The sequence below is a fragment of the Genypterus blacodes genome, unplaced genomic scaffold (assembly GCF_046128005.1).
Source record: "Genypterus blacodes isolate CSIRO-AG114 ecotype Tasmania unplaced genomic scaffold, CSIRO-AGI_Gbla_v1 ptg000031l_1, whole genome shotgun sequence".
Taxonomy (NCBI): domain Eukaryota; kingdom Metazoa; phylum Chordata; class Actinopteri; order Ophidiiformes; family Ophidiidae; genus Genypterus; species Genypterus blacodes.
In genome coordinates this window covers 429479-446146 of record NW_027466844.1, presented here as the reverse complement: position 1 = coordinate 446146, position 16668 = coordinate 429479, and the positions used below count along the sequence as shown (strand labels likewise).

The following is a 16668-nucleotide window of genomic DNA, read 5'->3' as shown; positions in this document are numbered from 1 at the left end:
AAGAGCACAAGCTGCCATCATGGATCCAGATTAGTATGACGTTGTCCACCAAGTCTACCACAATGACAGTGGTCGCAGTATTACTATACATGAGAAAATGTGAATAAATTATAATTATAGCAGTTAATTGCTTTATTTGTTATAATTTCTCCATATCTATACATGTTATTTGTTTTATTTTTTTTATAAAATCCTGGATCTGGATCCGCACCAAGGTTTAATGGGTTTGCCACACTTCCATCAAATTTATTCCAAAACAAAACAAAACAAAAATTAAATGTATACTTCACGTTGCTTCCTTCTGCTGTGGATTATCTAGTATTTCTTAACAGAGGACACATAAACTCACACAGTAACTACAGCAACAGGAGAAGGAGGAGGAGGAGGAGGAGGAGGAGGGACTGGGGCTCTATAATATGTTGTCCCTGACATTTCCGGGTCCTATGACTTATCAGGTGGTTGTTGAGGCTGGAGGAGGAAGAGGAGGAGGAGGTTAAGGAAAGTTAGAAGGGGGAGAGACAGAAACAGACAGTTAAACGTGATTTGTGTTGCATCTTGCACAGCCCGAGTCCAGCTCCTGACAGGAAGCCTTTATGAGCCAGAAAGCAGAAGTATCCGAGCCCCTCTACTACAAACTTTGTTGAACGTGTCGCAACCCCAGCATGGCAGGAGGCTCGGTGTCTGAGTGTAAGGAATACTTATTCAAAGTTCTGGTGATCGGGGAACTGGGCGTCGGGAAAACCAGCATCATCAAGCGCTACGTGCACCAGCTCTTCTCCCAGCACTACAGGGCGACGATCGGGGTAGATTTTGCTCTTAAAGTCATCAACTGGGACAGCAAGACACTGGTGAGGTTACAGCTGTGGGACATCGCAGGTAAGCAGGGCGTTCACCGGCTTCATCACACGCTTTTTGTTTGTTTTTTAATTGCGTGGAGATCTGACGTTGCGCGGTGTCACCGTCGCTTCATCTCGTGTGAGAAAAAAGGGGAAGTTTGTTTTTGCACTGGAGTTTCACTTCTTTGGAGGGAAACTTAGACAAAAACCACATTCCACCTTCGCTGGAAGGCGGCTATGAACGCACACTTTTATGCAGACAGCTGCTTTAAGTATGCATGATGGGAATTTCCAGCAGAAAAGACTGGTTGATCATGTCTGTTCATTGTGTCTTCACTGTTAGTAATTGTCAGAGGAATGTAGGTCACGCTGTTATTATGGACTGTGGCTGTGTGACCCCCCCCCCCCCCCCCCCCCCCCCCCCCCCACACACACACACACACACACGCACACACACACACACACGCACACACACACACCAGCCTACTGATGGGTGACCCCCGCTGGCCCTTACACACTTAATACACTTTATTATCACATTCAGAACAGTAACATGACTGGTTCCTGAATGGTATTCATAAAACTTGGCACACACACATACACACACGCACACACACCCGCCTGCATTCCAACAGCTTGAGCAAGCAAAAGTGAAACCAGTCCAGTGTAAATAAAGTTTTCCACATGCAGCCTAGTCAAACTCAGATTTGTTTATCATTACCATGCACACACACACACTCATCTGTGAAAATGTCACGCTTGAACGGCGTTTGGAGGAGAATTGTGCTACGTGTTTATCTGGTGAGGTGTGTGCGTGTTTGGGTCAGTGTGGGAGAGTGGGATAAAAATGGGGTGTGTGGCGCTTCTGTCATGTCCGATTAGCCTCTTTAATCTTAGTCGTGTCGGATCTGGAGTGTGTTCAAAGCAGGGAGGCTTTTGATAACGTGTTCCCTTAAGGATGACCTGGCATGTGAGCAGGCCTAGTCAGTAAAAACAGTTAATCATTCTCTGAACCGGTGTCACATAAGTGAGTGTGACGAAAAGTGACCATTTACATAAAGATAAGTGTTTCTACTTAACATAGCATTACCACTAAGCCCTCACGTGGGATCCAGGCGCTATGACAACCACGGGTCAGCTGAATACCAGAGTTTAGATGTAAAATATTCTCAAACAGTATTCACAGTATCAGCTGTGGGTCATGTGTGTTTAGATCCAACCTACAAGACTCCAGGGATCCTTAATTATGTGACTTTTGCTGTACAGTTTATGGGTCCTTACCTGTATTTTTAGTTCATGCACCATGTTTGTCTATGCTTTCATTCAACTATAATTCTTTATTGTTTCTCCTCCCCATATATTCTATTTATACTTTTGAATACACCCGTCGTCTGTGCTCTGCCTCAGTCAAACAAACCTCATACGCGATCGCAGAATTGTGGACAGCTGCATACAAGACTGCTGTGTTGTTATATTTGTTCATCAATGCTTCCAGCGTGGATAGAAAGGGGAAGCTCAGTCGGGGGTGGGGGCGGGTTTTGACACAAACACAATGGAGTGATTGGCAGCGGGTGAGGGTGGAGGGGGTGGGGGTTTTGGGTGGAGGAAATGTGGGATAAATCCGCTGCCACTGCCGCCGTCACTCTTGCCCCCCCCACCCTACCCCGGCGGCACGAGCTTGGTGTGCCGGGGCATCTCTGACTGAGTGCCAGGGAAGGCCGTCTGCCTGTCACAGCAAGATGGCACTCTGTCAGAGGATCTGTGAGGGTAAATACAACACTAACACACACACACACACACTTTGACTGACAGAGCAGAGCGCGCGTTGGCAGATATCAGTGTTTTTCAAAACATCAATATCTATTCATCCGTAGCGGAAAAAAGAAAAGTAAGTAAAAGTTTTGAGGTTGGATGTTAAAGATAGGAGAGCTCATTATTCCCACCTACACCAAGGCCCCGCCTGAGGACTCTCTCAGGATAAAATAAGTAACGACACGTGGGCGCGGAAGAGTGAACGCTGGGGGTATATTTGCCAAGTTATTAAGACGGCCATTAAACCATTCAGTCGCTCAGAAAAGGAGGAGGAATTATCATCTTGGCAACCGAGGAGAGCGACGTCTGCGTTACGTCGTCGTTTACAAGCCTTGATAATGATTACAGTCTGGGTGGAATGATAGTAATCAGAGCCCCGAGCAGAAGATGGGCGCGCCATGGAAGTCAGTGTGAGGCTTGTGACTTGCCCACCCCTTTGCGCCCAGAATTGCTGCTCTCCTACTGGTTTGATCTAAGCGAGTGGACAGGATGATTACCACCATGGCACAAAGTAAATAAGCTTGCACCTTGTGCCAAGGCTTTGTGCTGAGCGGCCACCAATAGCATCTCGGTTCAAGGTGAGGGGGAAACGAGCATAATTCCTTGCTACACGTGGGGATTTTCCCTTCAATTGAGACTCTGTTCAGTGCTACGCTCTGTAGTAAGCTGTAGTAAGTCATGTCTCACATGCTGCACAGTGGAATTTGAACGTGCCAGTCATGTGTTGCTCACGCTTCCTCCTTTAACGATTGTCCAGCGTCGTGCTGCAGTCTCTACATTAATGGCTGTACCACCGCGTTGCAGTGTTCTTTCCTTGTTTTTGTAGTGTCGTTGGAAGGGCGTGTGGCGAACTTTCACAGCCAGTTGCCTCCTAACAACAGACGGAGACTGCTGCTGTTGCTACTGCCATGTCTGGCTTGGACAGTTTCTATGGCAACCCACCCACAGAATAGCAATATGTACAAGCATAGAGGAAAGTAGGGTTGCTAGGGCTATGGATAATGATGAGACTTTGCTTTCTCTCCGTCTCTCCCACACAATAAACAAAGAGATGATATTGCCCCTGCAGCTAAACCGTGTCTTTCTTTTCGAGTAGTTTAGGTTCTTTAGCGTTGTCTGTAAAAATCTCACGTGTTCGGAGCCTAATTGTAGTTGTTGGAATGCGACAAGACTCCTCCTCACTGTCTCTCATAGCTCCTTCAGGTTTGTAGGTAGATTCCCACAGTTTGCTCAGTTGCGTGCAGTACTGCATCGTTCCTGCTGCTCATTCCCATGTTTGTGTTTTATTCTGAGTAAATTGCCACCAAATGACATAATCTTGCTTAAAATACTGTAGTTTTATTTAGTTTTCCTTTGTTTTAGAGACCGAAATCTTATTCTAACATCAATATCCTAACCTCTAAATTGCAATAGACACAAGCAGCTCACAAATGGAGGCAACAGAAAAGCTAATGTAAACCTAACACGGTACACCTGAATGGGTGTGAGGTATTTTAGTAAATGCAGTGACATAATAATGAGCAGTTATTTGTCAACACATGTTTTCGTAGTCCAATTATGTTGTTAAGATGAGATGAAATGTTAATGGAAGGTGCAAATGCTCACGGAACGCATTTCTGATTAGAACGCCATCCAACCTGCAAGACCACATATGATTATGGTCTTTATTATGTTGTGATTGGATCTTTGCCATAAGTAACCAGGTGCAAGAGCAGCAGGGACACATTCCTGACACAAGGCCAGAATGTCTATCTGGATATTAGGATCGCACTTGCAAGGTGTAAGAAGGGGCCATGATGTTAGTATCCCATCATTAGCTCAATAACCCGATATCTCCCTCTGTCAATCAAGAGTGTGCGCATGTATGTGTATGCAACTGCAATCTTATCAGTGATATTGATTGATTTAATCACTAAATGAGTCCTTACCATGCAGACAGTTTTCTCCCGGGAGGAGTGACGCCCGGCTCCGCTATAATTGACCCAGTTAAAAGGATCGGATGAGGCACGAAGTCAAGTGAGACGCGGAATGTAGACAATGACGTGCTGCAAACGAATGACATATGTCCACAATCTTCCTAGTCACGGCATTCATTGGTGTCTCCTTTCTCAGTTCTAATCCAGTTTTTTAATAAACTGCAAGTTTGAGCATCATACCGCCTACATTCTGTTGTAGCAGAATAGAACTTTTCAAAAATTTCATTTTTCTATAAGGTCCTTTTTCCAAGGTGATCGTGGATGAATCGGGTATTTCAGCAGTTTTCCCCCCCACCTGCATTATTCCTCCTCAGCACAGATGTTGTCAGTAAGGGATAATGGGTCCTCTCACTTGTCCTTGTCACCGTGTTCATACGCAAATTGGCGGTCTAAGTTCCTCTCACTCAAAAGATTATTTTCTCTCGGTGGCTTTTGTCTGTCATCAATACTGGCCACTGAAGAATCTGCCCTGAAAATGGTGTTTGGGTGAGACATTCAGATACAAAAGAGCGGCCTTGGAAACGTGAAGCGCACTTCTTTATTTTCCCGATGTATTCTCTCACTTCCTCCTCTCTAATGTTAGATGAATGAGTTCCGCGAAGCCTGGAAATGAAAGCCTTATTTCAGTCTATCGGCTCCTTATCCCACTGTGTCGTGTCTCTGGTGAATTCACCTGGGGTTATATAGGCTAAAATTAGACTCTCAATTATGAGCAATTACCGTCAGGCCTGTAGGCCCCGCAGTGTATTCACTCTCTAGCTCACACCCGCACTGTGCCACGCCACTCCAGCACCGTTCGTGGTTGGGTAAGTACCTAAAGCGAAGGGAAAAGTATGCTAAGAGAAATTGTGCTCACAGTTCCTCAAAGCTTTTCTTGGTTCATTTTACGTAACTCGGCTCTACTGGAGAGCATTAACTGGCCCATGTTCAATTACACTTGCCCTGTAGGCTTTCCTAAATTGGAGCAGTGTAGCAAAAAATATGTGCGGAATCTATCAATGGCTGCCTCATGTCATTGGCTGCCTGATGTAATTGCAGAGATGGAATCTGCAGAGAACGAGACGCTGCTTTTAAAGGCACGATCCCCAACAGCAAAAACCAATATACAGGTTTGGATACTGCTTATACTCCCAAACTGACAGATCTGGCTGGTTAAGGGCTTGTTGGCATGAGTTGTGTAGAAGGACATACTGTGAGTCATATTCACTGATTGACCTTTGATGCTATGATCATACTTCTTGGCTGCGCAGTATCACATGAAAGAGCTTGTAATAAAAATGTGGAACATTTTAGGACACGTGCAAGAGGTTGTGTGACACTAATATAACAACTCGATGGTCATCAAAATTCAGTTTTAAGGGTGTCTGTACAAGTTAGCTCTCTTAAAGATTTGCTGTCTTAAACATTGACAGCAAACTAACTGCGGGCCCCAGGCGTGTTAATAATGAAGTCTTCTTTCCACAGCGGCCTATCTATAAATTTCTCCTCTCTTGCATATGCACCTAAAAGTGTCTGTGCCACAGAGGCTGACAACATGATCTGGAATTTAGTCTGGAATTTGGATGGAGCAAAGAAAGGAAAAGGGGAGGGTCAAACTCGTTCAAACTGCCATTTCGATTAGGTGGGTCAGCAAAGCTTGACGATGTGAGGACAGAATTCTTTTGAACAGACAAGGTGTAACCCCCAGCCTGAGTATGACCACACAATCCATTTGCCTATTGAACCGATGATCATAGATTCACTTCCCTCTCCGCCGAGGCACTGTAACGTCTCGGCCCACACGTATGCAAAGGTGAGCTGATCCGAGCAGACGTTGAGGTATGCTCCACAGCCGCCCCTGGGATTTTTATTTCTCACACAAAGAGCCTAAGTTCCTCTTTCAGGTTTCAATTCAAAGGTGCAAATTACCCAATGGAGATTCCCTCAGAAATATGAATTGGCGGATATACAAAACAACACAGATGGTATAAACAATTGCCTGTATTCATTTTAAATAGCCAGTTGATTGTTTCACCTAACATAAACTTTGTTTATCAGAGGAATCGATATATTCAAGTCTTCCTCAGATTGATAGTGATGCTACATATCTCACTGCCAAGTCCCTTTGGTGGAGCTGGACTACAGAGAGTGGGTTTATTACCATGGCAGATTACTTCTCTGTGTATATTAGGCCCATGGCAAGTAGGGGAAAGTAGGTCAGTGAGAACGACATCCTTCTCCTGCATTTCGGCCATATCAGAGGAGCGAAATAGATTGGCTTCCACTGAGATACGACAGAAACATTTACAGTTGTCAAATCACTTCCACTTGTGACATATTCATCACATCTTGATGGCATGAGCTCAAAAATTGCAAATTACACATTAAGGCATCGGCATCAACAACCTATATTATACCACAATTCTCTTCCCACCCCTCAGGTCAGGAGCGGTTCGGGAACATGACACGGGTGTACTACAAAGAAGCGGTGGGGGCGTTTGTGGTGTTTGACGTGACAAGGGGCTCCACGTTTGAGGCGGTATCCAAGTGGAAGCACGACCTGGACAGCAAGGTGAAGCTGGCTAATGGAAACCCCATCCCCTCGGTGTTGCTCGCCAATAAATGTGACCAGAAGAACGAGAATTCCAACAACACGGCCCTAATGGACACTTTCTGCAAAGAGACTGGCTTCGTGGGCTGGTTTGAAACCTCAGCGAAGGTAAGAGACTTGCACTGTTTACGAATCAAATTCATTATTCCACTACAATTCAGACCAGGGTATTATGTCATGGAATTGCTAATGTTGAGACTCGTGATGAGTAGCTGCAATAATACATCTTGCATCATGAGGTGTGTATCTTTAAAGGTCACTTGACACGGTTCAAACGTGATGACGCATGGGTTCAAATCAAGTTTTTATGCGTGAATGTGACAGATTGGTGTTGATTAGAGCTTTTGAAATGGAAATAGAAGTCTACATGAATATTCCGCTGGACTTCTGTTTCCCATTACGCCGCTCTGAGTGGCTGCTTCTGTCCTAATGACTGGAGAATTGAGGACATTCTATTTTGGATGTCTCGCCCCATCAGGACTGGGCGAGCTGGAGATGTCACCTCAGAAAGAGAGTGTAAGCGCTGAGGATTTCACTGCAGCCTTTACAAATGAAAAATCAATTTGTATGTTAGGGAAACCAGACATGTTTGATGGCAACAATCCACTGGACATTGGCTATTGTAGTTTTGGATTGAGTATTGTCTTGCAAGATTTCTGTTCCCACCAAATTTCCTTTGGTGGGAACAGATTTGGACAGCTTGTGTGATTATGGTATCAGCTGACAGTGAGGGATGTTGCACCGCAGAGGTGTTGGGGATTTAGGGATAAGGATGTTTAAGATAATGTTCTGTTATGTTTCTCATCAAAGGTGGTCAAGCTGTCAAACTGTGTGTGTGTGTGTGTGTGTGTGTGTGTGTGTGTGTGTGTGTGTGTGTGTGTGTGTGTGTGTGTGTGTGTGTGTGTGTGTGTGTGTGTGTGTGTGTGTGTGTGTGTGTGTGTGTGTGTGTGTGTGGTTATCTGATGTGATGTGTTTTAGGGGAAACGCCTTTACTAATGTACCACAGCAACATTCCATATAATTCCCAGTTTAGCATTTTGTATAATCAGCCAGAATAACTGTGTGTGTGGCCTTTTAGGCCACACACACAGTTATTTGTGTAAAAAACAGTCATTTGTGTAAAAAACAGTGTGACATTGAGATGTATGTTGCTGGAGTAAAAGCTAATTTGTTTCTTATTAAGCAGCAGTCCTACATCCCGCAGCAGCGTCATTTTATTTCGCTCATCTCATTTAAAGTCTGCTGTCTTCCGTCCTGTTACTCCTCCAGTCCCCATATGTGTTGATCACTTATTTGTCCTTTTGTTGTTTTGTGTGTGGAATCTGTCTAGAAGGACAGTTTGACAAAATGGCAAACGCTGCCGTTATGAGACGCCCTCTGCCTTTGTGAGACGTGAACTCCTAATCCTCTATATTACTATCACACTCATCAGCAGGCAACTGTGTGTGAGCACGAGGGCAACATAAGGTTTGTCAGCATGTGCCATCTCCTGTTCAGGGATAAATTGCCTCCCAGGAAAGATGCCTTTGTGGCTGACAAGATAGGCAGAGGAAGTCAACAATGTAACTATGAGACTTCAGGGAAAGCCCTCTCCTCTGTCTATCCATCACAGCCTTCTATCACTTCGCATGAAAGGCCCCTCGGTTTCTTTCAGCCTCTTTGTCAGTCCCCCCAGGATTTTCAGATATTATTTTGTGATATTTTTGCAGTCAAAATCATTGATTTTGCTATGGGGTGACCTGAGCTTCAGGAGAATCAGTGACTGTGCTCCCTGGGGAAACGTGTTACTCTGCTTCCTCACCCACGTTTTTGATCATCTTTGTAAATTATGCGGTAATCTTGCGGGGAAATGGAACATGATGCAGCACCATGCAAAAACGTGGTGTTTCAAGTCATTTCCATTGAATTCTGCAATCAATGGAGGGAGTGTTTGTCCTTTGAGGAAACTGAAACTACAACACACACACACACACACACAAGCACACACACACACATTTACTACCGTCTTTAAACATAGTCATCCTTATACTTGATTGTGACGGAATCCATTGAGTCTTGGCATCTCGGGTTAACGTTATTAACTCATTTTGAATAACCTTAGGCTCTGGAGCGCTGTCACGTGGTGTGTCATGTGAAATGTGTACTTGTGTGGGTGTGTGATTTGTGCGCTGGCTGCTCTCCACACTTGGAATGCGATGAAGTGTTGTTGTTTTGTCTGCCTGTCACACTGGTGTTAAAACTGAACCGCAACAACCTGTAATTGTTCAATGTGTCAAGGAGTAACAAAATGGTTCTGTTTTAAGGGGGTTAAGCACACAGGCTGTCGTTCACTTCAGACAAAACAACAAAGTTACATTGAGATGTATGTTGCTGGAGTTATGGTGATCGGGGCGGATAGGAGTCCCCGAAATATGGAAAGTCTATTAATGTTCTGTGATGTGAATCCGCATTTTGGTTGAGATGGCATAAACCTTTTCACCATCTTTCCCCCTTGAGTAATGAAGCATGACACTAGTGATCATAATTGCAAAGGCCAAGAGTTATTGCAGTATAGATTTGGGAGGAAATAACAGACCGTACATCCTCTCATCATCCTGGTAATTATTAAACATAATCATTTAGCAGACATGTTTCCATTAATCTGTCATTGCCACTTATTAATGTTTGACTTGGATCATTGGAAGTTTTTTGAATCGACAACTTCCTTCAACATATGTACACTTACTTTGTGTTTGCCCTCATTCAAGGTGCCCGGGCCTCTTTGTAAATATCTCTGTTACTGTAGAGCCCGGAGAACCGTCATTAATATTCATCACCTCCTCAGACTAAAGGGACGACAGTGTTTGGCTTCACTTAGCCACGGGGTGAAAGACAAAAGTGAAATCTTTTTTAAATGCGCCTCCACTATCTAAATGTCTCTGTCTCCTTGTTGTTTCTTTGCCAGGCTGGGTAATAGAAAGAGATTCAGTGCATTTGAAGCAGATATTGAATAATTCTGCTCCTGTGTGTCTAAACTCAGCTGCATTATTAATGTAATCTCCTTATGTACCTAGTCATGAACATCCCAGCTTTGTCTCTTGCTCAGAAAGTGCTATATAAATGAATCTGACATTTCAACAAACTCTTGTAGTATTCAGTAATGTAAAATACCACCTTGACATATACTGTTTTCTGACCTTTGCACAGGACAACATCAATGTGGACGATGCGGCGCGTTTCCTGGTAGAGAATATCTTGGCTAACGACAAAGGTTTGCCGTACGAAGAGAGCAATGGAGACCGGATCAAACTGGGCCAGGAGACTGTTGCTGCAGAGAGCAAGTCAGGCTGCTGCTAACACTCAATTCATCCACATTATCCACCCGCCTCCCTTTGGCAATGTCCTGCCCATGCACCCAGCCTGTGGCCCCCACCAGCCTTCTATCCCAGCCTCAGTGAGAAGTACTGAGTTTCTGGGCCTGTCCACTGTTATTGGATCCTCTCTTGTCTGCACTGAATCTCGTTCAACCCGCACATCCCACTTTCACACTGTATAGAATAGGAGACCAATTTATCGTCCCAGTTTTTTCTGCCTCCCAGCTACCACGTTATTTCCTTTTTAATGTTATTTTTGAGTTTTCCTCGGCTCACATTCCATGACTGAGGACTCCTCTGTACTCTGTAACCGACAGCCTCCGAAGCTCTGGACTGTAGCACACAAGCTTAGGGGTGTAAAGCATAATGGTGACACAAACGAGCTAGAACACCACTTGTATACTCTTGATATGTGACTTTTGTCTTCTTTCTCACTCTGTGTATCACAACTGTATGTTAACTTGACTGGGGTTTATTCATGTAACTTCTGTCTATGAAACACGACACTTTATTATAATAATTATTTTCTGCAGTTAACATAGATGGTTTTAATGCCCTTCAACATGCATCTTAGGCTCTTTAGGTATCAGATTATGTCAGTTAAGTATTATCAAAAAAGTTCTCATATTTGGTATTGGTTTCAAGAATTTATGCCATTTATTTTTCTCTAAAATAATATAATAATGTGCCAAAAGAACTTTTCTTGAGCTGGTGAAACACAAAGTTACTACAAATTGATTTTGTTGGGTATTATAATAAGTATACGCTTTTTAAGATGAAGTTGAGATAACAGTTTACATATGAAGATACTTTAAATCTACAAGGAGAAAACAGAATAAACATTTTTAACATGTTTGTGTTGTCTTCTGATGGTCATGTCATCATCGTGTCATATTTGCATTAGCACACAATACTGTCGCTAATAAACAGTGCAAGTGAATATAGATTGTTTTTACACTCTAAATGCATTGATTCGTGGTGAAAGGTAAGGCCAATGAAGGACCAAATAAATTCTTAATGGCATTCTAGAAAAAAAGCAGTAACATATAAGATGCCAAATGATCATTGTGAATTGTTTGTATTTGAGTGGAGCCATATATTGAAGTATGTGTTCAAAATGAATTGAAGAGACTCGACATAAAGGAAGTGTGGATACAGCTGCTATTTGTGAAAACTGTGTGTGTGTACGTGTGTGTGTGTGTGTGAGAAAGACCAACAGCCAGACCATGTGCCTCCACTCAAGAAGCAGTGTGTGATAGTCATCAGACTCAACACTGCGGCTTTTACTCTAATCAGAGCAGGGATGCCGCGAAGCTCCCAGGGATGGGTGTTTCTGCAATCCACGCCATTATAGCATGTAACAATGCATTCCTATTATTCTATATTGTCCCTCTACTTTTATATTTGAGTGTGTTTGTCTGATTGCTCAAATTCACATCACATAAAAAGAGATGTGATTGTTTAAAACCAGGGTGATAAGAGATTCTCTTACACCCTGGTTTTACATAGTGGTTTACATCAACAGAATTTTCTGTTGATGACGAGTGAACACAATACAACAAACATTACTTCGGCATGGAATGTAATGCTATATTTGTGATGTTAAATTGCTTCCTATAATGTTAAGATTATAAGAGGCCCTTCATGACAGTGGCGATATTTGAGGCCTGCAATTGTTTTGTACTGGATTTCATTATGGATAGATGTTTTGTAATATAATTTCACCCCCATTTGTGAGGAAATAGTAAAACACATATCAGTGTAATGTTGCCCACGTAGGAACATATTCAAATGTCAATCTCATGATGTTTCGATAGTTTTACAAAATAGGAATAATGAAGAACCAATCATACCGCGTTATTTTATATCCCACGCGAGATTGGACAACAAGGACGTGATTGGACATTCGGTATCACGGTGTTTCTATTGATATTTTATTATTTATATATTTTATTATTGGTATGCGTAAGAAAACTTTCAGTATCGCTCTCGTATTAAATATCTGACGCCAGCTGTCTCGTATTAAATCTAACTATCTGACGCCAGAAGCTACCTGACGTCACATAGCATACGAGAGCGCGAGCGCGTTCACGTTGCTCCGCCCATCAACTTCCTTAGTAACGCGTAAACAATCAAACAGGACTAAGACGCGTAATGCTAACGCGCTTTTTTTTAGCATTGTAGCGTCTTCTGTTTAGTGCCTTTGCTTTTATATTTGTCACACCAACTACAATGTCCAAACCAGCAAAGAAAAAGGAGTCAACTTCCAGCAGAGTGTCTATGTCCGACCGACAGACGCCAAGTAAAAGGTGAGTTTGACATTTTACCTGAAGTTACCTGAAATACAATTAGCATTAGATATACATATTAACCTACCGAAGCACCGACGAGTCAATATCAACAGTATCAGTATCCATTTTTGCACATTAAAAGTCGTATACTGTGTTGTTTGAGTAATAAGATTACATGTGAAATCATCAAACACCAAAAGACAGCCATTAGTAGTAACTCTAGCATTTTGGGTGGTTTACATAGTTGTGGGTGTGCTTATACTAAAACTGAAATTGTGGTACTCAGCTTGGTGGTGTAGTAGTTAAATATTATAATATTCACCAAATCAAAGCCAGTAACAATTCAATTCACCATCTAACGTGCATTATTTCAGAGGGTCATCTACAGTAGCCAGCTCCACTGAGAGCATTGCTGATGTGCAGAGATACAGATTTCCCTATTGGCCTGAGTGGAACGATGCAGACATCCTCAGAGAGAGGTGGGATACAACCAAAGTACCTAAAGATGGAAAGACGGCCAAGAGTCCCAGTGCTGTATGTGTGGAGTCAAATACTATTTATATCATTGAACTAGATTGGTCATTGTGTATTCATTGTATATTTGTGTTGTGATGTATTTTGTATGCAGCAATTCTATGAAGATCCCGAGAGAAAACTTTGCCTGCCTCCACCTTTGAAAGCGCACTCTTGGAAGCGTCCTTCAGAGTTTATTTTCAACAAGGTAAAATCAGCAGTATGGTTTGTAATGAGATGTAGGTCGCAACATGGAAAAGGTGATGAAGAAAACTAGTCCAGCTACACATCTGAGACAATAAACAAAAATAAAGGTACATTATGAAACACTTGGGAGATTACAAAACTAAAAAAATGTGATTCTGGACTAAAAGGTGAATTGTTTAGTCAATAGTTGAATGATGCATCATTGTTCATTAATGAAGATAATTGTTAACTACATGTTTTAACAAAGTGTATTTCTTTGCCCCAGTGTACAGCTGTGTTAGTGTAGTGTGATCTGATCTCTACTCAGTCGTGTAGTTTTACTGTAATTACGTCACTTAGCTCTTTCTCAGCACAGAGTTGAGCAATGACTGCATGCTTCCTGTTTTTTGTTTTAGTTCATACCAGGTCACACACACTGCCTTTCACTCGCAATATTCAAAGCATTTCATTTATTTCATACAAAAACACGCATGTGAATCACATAAACAAGCAGACATGGCACATGCAGGCAGCAGCGTCTCTCTGCTCCTCTCTTTCACAGACTTCACCGCTCTGTGTTATTGTGCATGCCGGAAATGATTCAAACTCAAGGCTGTGCTTCAAGCAATGAGAACGTACGCCCATCATGCTTTTTGGCTGGTTAAGATCAGCATAATCCCTGTATTAAAAGCATTTACTTGATGTCATTCTAGGAACCCAAGGTTGTTGAGCACGATACGAACTTTGACCTGATCTCCCCCAATGACCATCTGTTCTGCAGCGAGGTTTGTTTCCAGGAGTTTTCTCTGCTTGTCTATTATTTAAGTGATTGAACTGACTTTTCTCTTCACAGTATCGATCAGCAACTTGGAAATTGTCAGATAGAGTGACATTTGATTGAGACAACTCGATTTGATTGTGCTATTGTCATGCCCTGTTGATTTAGGGGGATGATGGGTAAGATAAATTGGAACTGAACCAATAGATTTACAGATCGGTTGGAGGCAATTGCACTCGGTGATTGCGCATTCTGTCTCTGCTCTTCCACCCAGCTGATGAAGCGGATCATCAGCGAGATCTATATTGTTTGGAAGCTGCGTGGCAGTATGTGTGCAGAGCAAGACGGCTGGAGACCTTGGAAGCATATCTACTCGCTGTACAAAGGAGGGAATGAGCACAAGCCACTCTACAACTTCTATGGGAAGTACGTGGTCAGACTGTACTGGATGGTGAGCCTGACACACATATACACACATACACACACACACACACACAAACACAAACACCCATTATCATCTGAAAAGTCTGAATCTGTTAACTTCTATTTACAAACGTTGGCTTTTTTGGTCTGATCTCTCGATTGTACATTGCACACACATCGCACCCCCACAATTCCACAGTTTTCTACAGGCAAACTCGCAAACGATGATGCAACTTCTGGTATTGTTCAGTAGATACCAGATGAGACAGCAGATGAGAGGTGAACGGGGGAATGGAGTAAAGGAGGGCAAGGGGAAAGGATGAAAAAGTCTTATCCACTCCGAGCTCAAATCAATCAGTCTCACTGCTGTGCCAAATGTGGCCGGGCTTCACACACTGCCTGATGAATAGATTGGGCTTAACGGGAGTCAGCTGCCTCTCAGAAAACAACGCTCAGTTGGATATCTAGGCTGCGTGGAGGGGGGCTTTGTGCATCACAGTGACATATTCTTGACTCTACATTAAATGTTGCTCACAGGATATAAAGTCATTGCATTTGCACAAGGCTCACAGCTTGAGTCTCTCAGTATCTATGATGCTTGTCACAGATCCTTTAAGTAGGAGCTGCACAGTTACGACGTTATGTAATTATGGTAAGGGAAATGGTCCAAAACAAAAGAATTGGTTCAGTATGAGAGTAGGGGGAAAAAAACAGAAGTAAAACTGATGGTGCTTTGTGACAGTTTGCTTTGACAAACGAGCATGACACGGTTGTAGGCAGCAGTCCCCGTGCCAACCATAGCACGCAAACAGATGGTGGTTGAAATGGCATTAAGAAGCCGACCCCCAACCTCTTCTCCCGTTCCCTAGCCTGCCTTAATAATAGGCTCATTCATTTCTCCTCAATTCTGTGATTGCTTTGTCAGTTCTTTTCCTTCATGACTGTTTCCTCCTTCATGCCGCTGCAAATATCACCCCATCTCCTTTTCCTATCTTTCGATCCTATTCTACACTGCTGTCCGTCTCTTCATTCTGCTTCTCTAACTCGCCCATTGGTACTGCTGTTTTACCCCATCTGTGAACATATCGAGGTTCACCTCAGGGCAGTGGTTTGACAAGAAAGTGGAAGAACATCAAGAAAAGAGTGAGCATGCCCGTGCACACTGATAGAAAGAGGCATGGCTGAAGGAGGAGTAGAGTCCGCTTATCGACCGCGTGTGGAGACTACAGCTACAGTGTGAAACTCACACATGGACGTACAGACAGCATAAAAGAGCCACTAACACCATAACAAATGCCAAGATGCAGGATAAGTTGGCTCATACTATTAATAGAACTAGTCATTTAGATATTTCGCCTATAGAACACAGAGATACACATTTCCAGGGTGATGCTGAGCTCTTTGTTTGAGGTGCAGACCCATAACAGTAAAGGTGACATTAGATCAGGTGCTGATCAATGACACAAAGTGATATATTATTATTAAAACCAGCAAAGGTGACACAACATTTTCTATTGTAATAATTTTGAGTACTAGCTTGTGTCATCAATAATTTGCAGGTGCATAGAACAGATGCAATTTCAAAAACCCTGCAGTAATTTATTCACTTAATGTCAGCTCTGAAACCACAGGCTGTGCCTCTGAAATGTAGCACACACACTGTAAAATTTGATAGACAGCGGCATTAAAGATGGTGATGAAGTCCATGATTAGGCCATCTCTCACTGACGACATTTCAACATGTCCTAACAAGAAAAAAGCACTGATTGCTCCGTTCTGTTCAGGTTTTGCAATCTAAATGGATACCCAGCCGTTATTTATTTCATTATTTGCACCTGTGTGGAACAAATCCCAAATGTGCGCCGCCTCTTATCTGCAGCCCTGAAAAACAGCTTTGTAAAGGTAGTGTT

General features: G+C 42.9%; 2 protein-coding genes across 2 annotated transcripts in view; both read left to right on the top strand.

The window, feature by feature from the left end:
• Positions 1 to 447: 447 nt before the first annotated feature.
• rab32a (RAB32a, member RAS oncogene family) lies at positions 448 to 11420 on the top strand. Its single transcript, XM_076145876.1, has 3 exons — positions 448 to 876; positions 7045 to 7322; positions 10401 to 11420. Exons 1-3 carry the CDS (start codon positions 663 to 665, stop codon positions 10548 to 10550), a joined length of 642 nt encoding a protein of 213 aa, XP_076001991.1. The 5' UTR covers positions 448 to 662; the 3' UTR covers positions 10551 to 11420.
• A 1379-nt stretch (positions 11421 to 12799) lies between these two features.
• Positions 12800 to 16668, top strand: part of adgb (androglobin) — a 30443-nt gene continuing 26574 nt past the window's right edge. Inside the window, 5 exon segments of the mRNA XM_076145872.1 lie at positions 12800 to 12869; positions 13235 to 13392; positions 13487 to 13579; positions 14271 to 14342; positions 14610 to 14786. Coding sequence (XP_076001987.1) covers positions 12800 to 12869; positions 13235 to 13392; positions 13487 to 13579; positions 14271 to 14342; positions 14610 to 14786 — 570 coding nt within the window.

What these genes read in the sequence shown, in the direction of transcription:
- rab32a (XM_076145876.1), top strand. Translation starts at nt 663, where the DNA reads ATGGCAGGAGGCTCGGTGTCTGAGTGTAAGGAATACTTATTCAAAGTT. An exon ending in ACAGCTGTGGGACATCGCAG is followed by an intron (nt 877 to 7,044) that starts GTAAGCAGGGCG and finishes CCCACCCCTCAG; the next exon opens with GTCAGGAGCGGTTCGGGAAC. An exon ending in GGTTTGAAACCTCAGCGAAG is followed by an intron (nt 7,323 to 10,400) that starts GTAAGAGACTTG and finishes ACCTTTGCACAG; the next exon opens with GACAACATCAATGTGGACGA.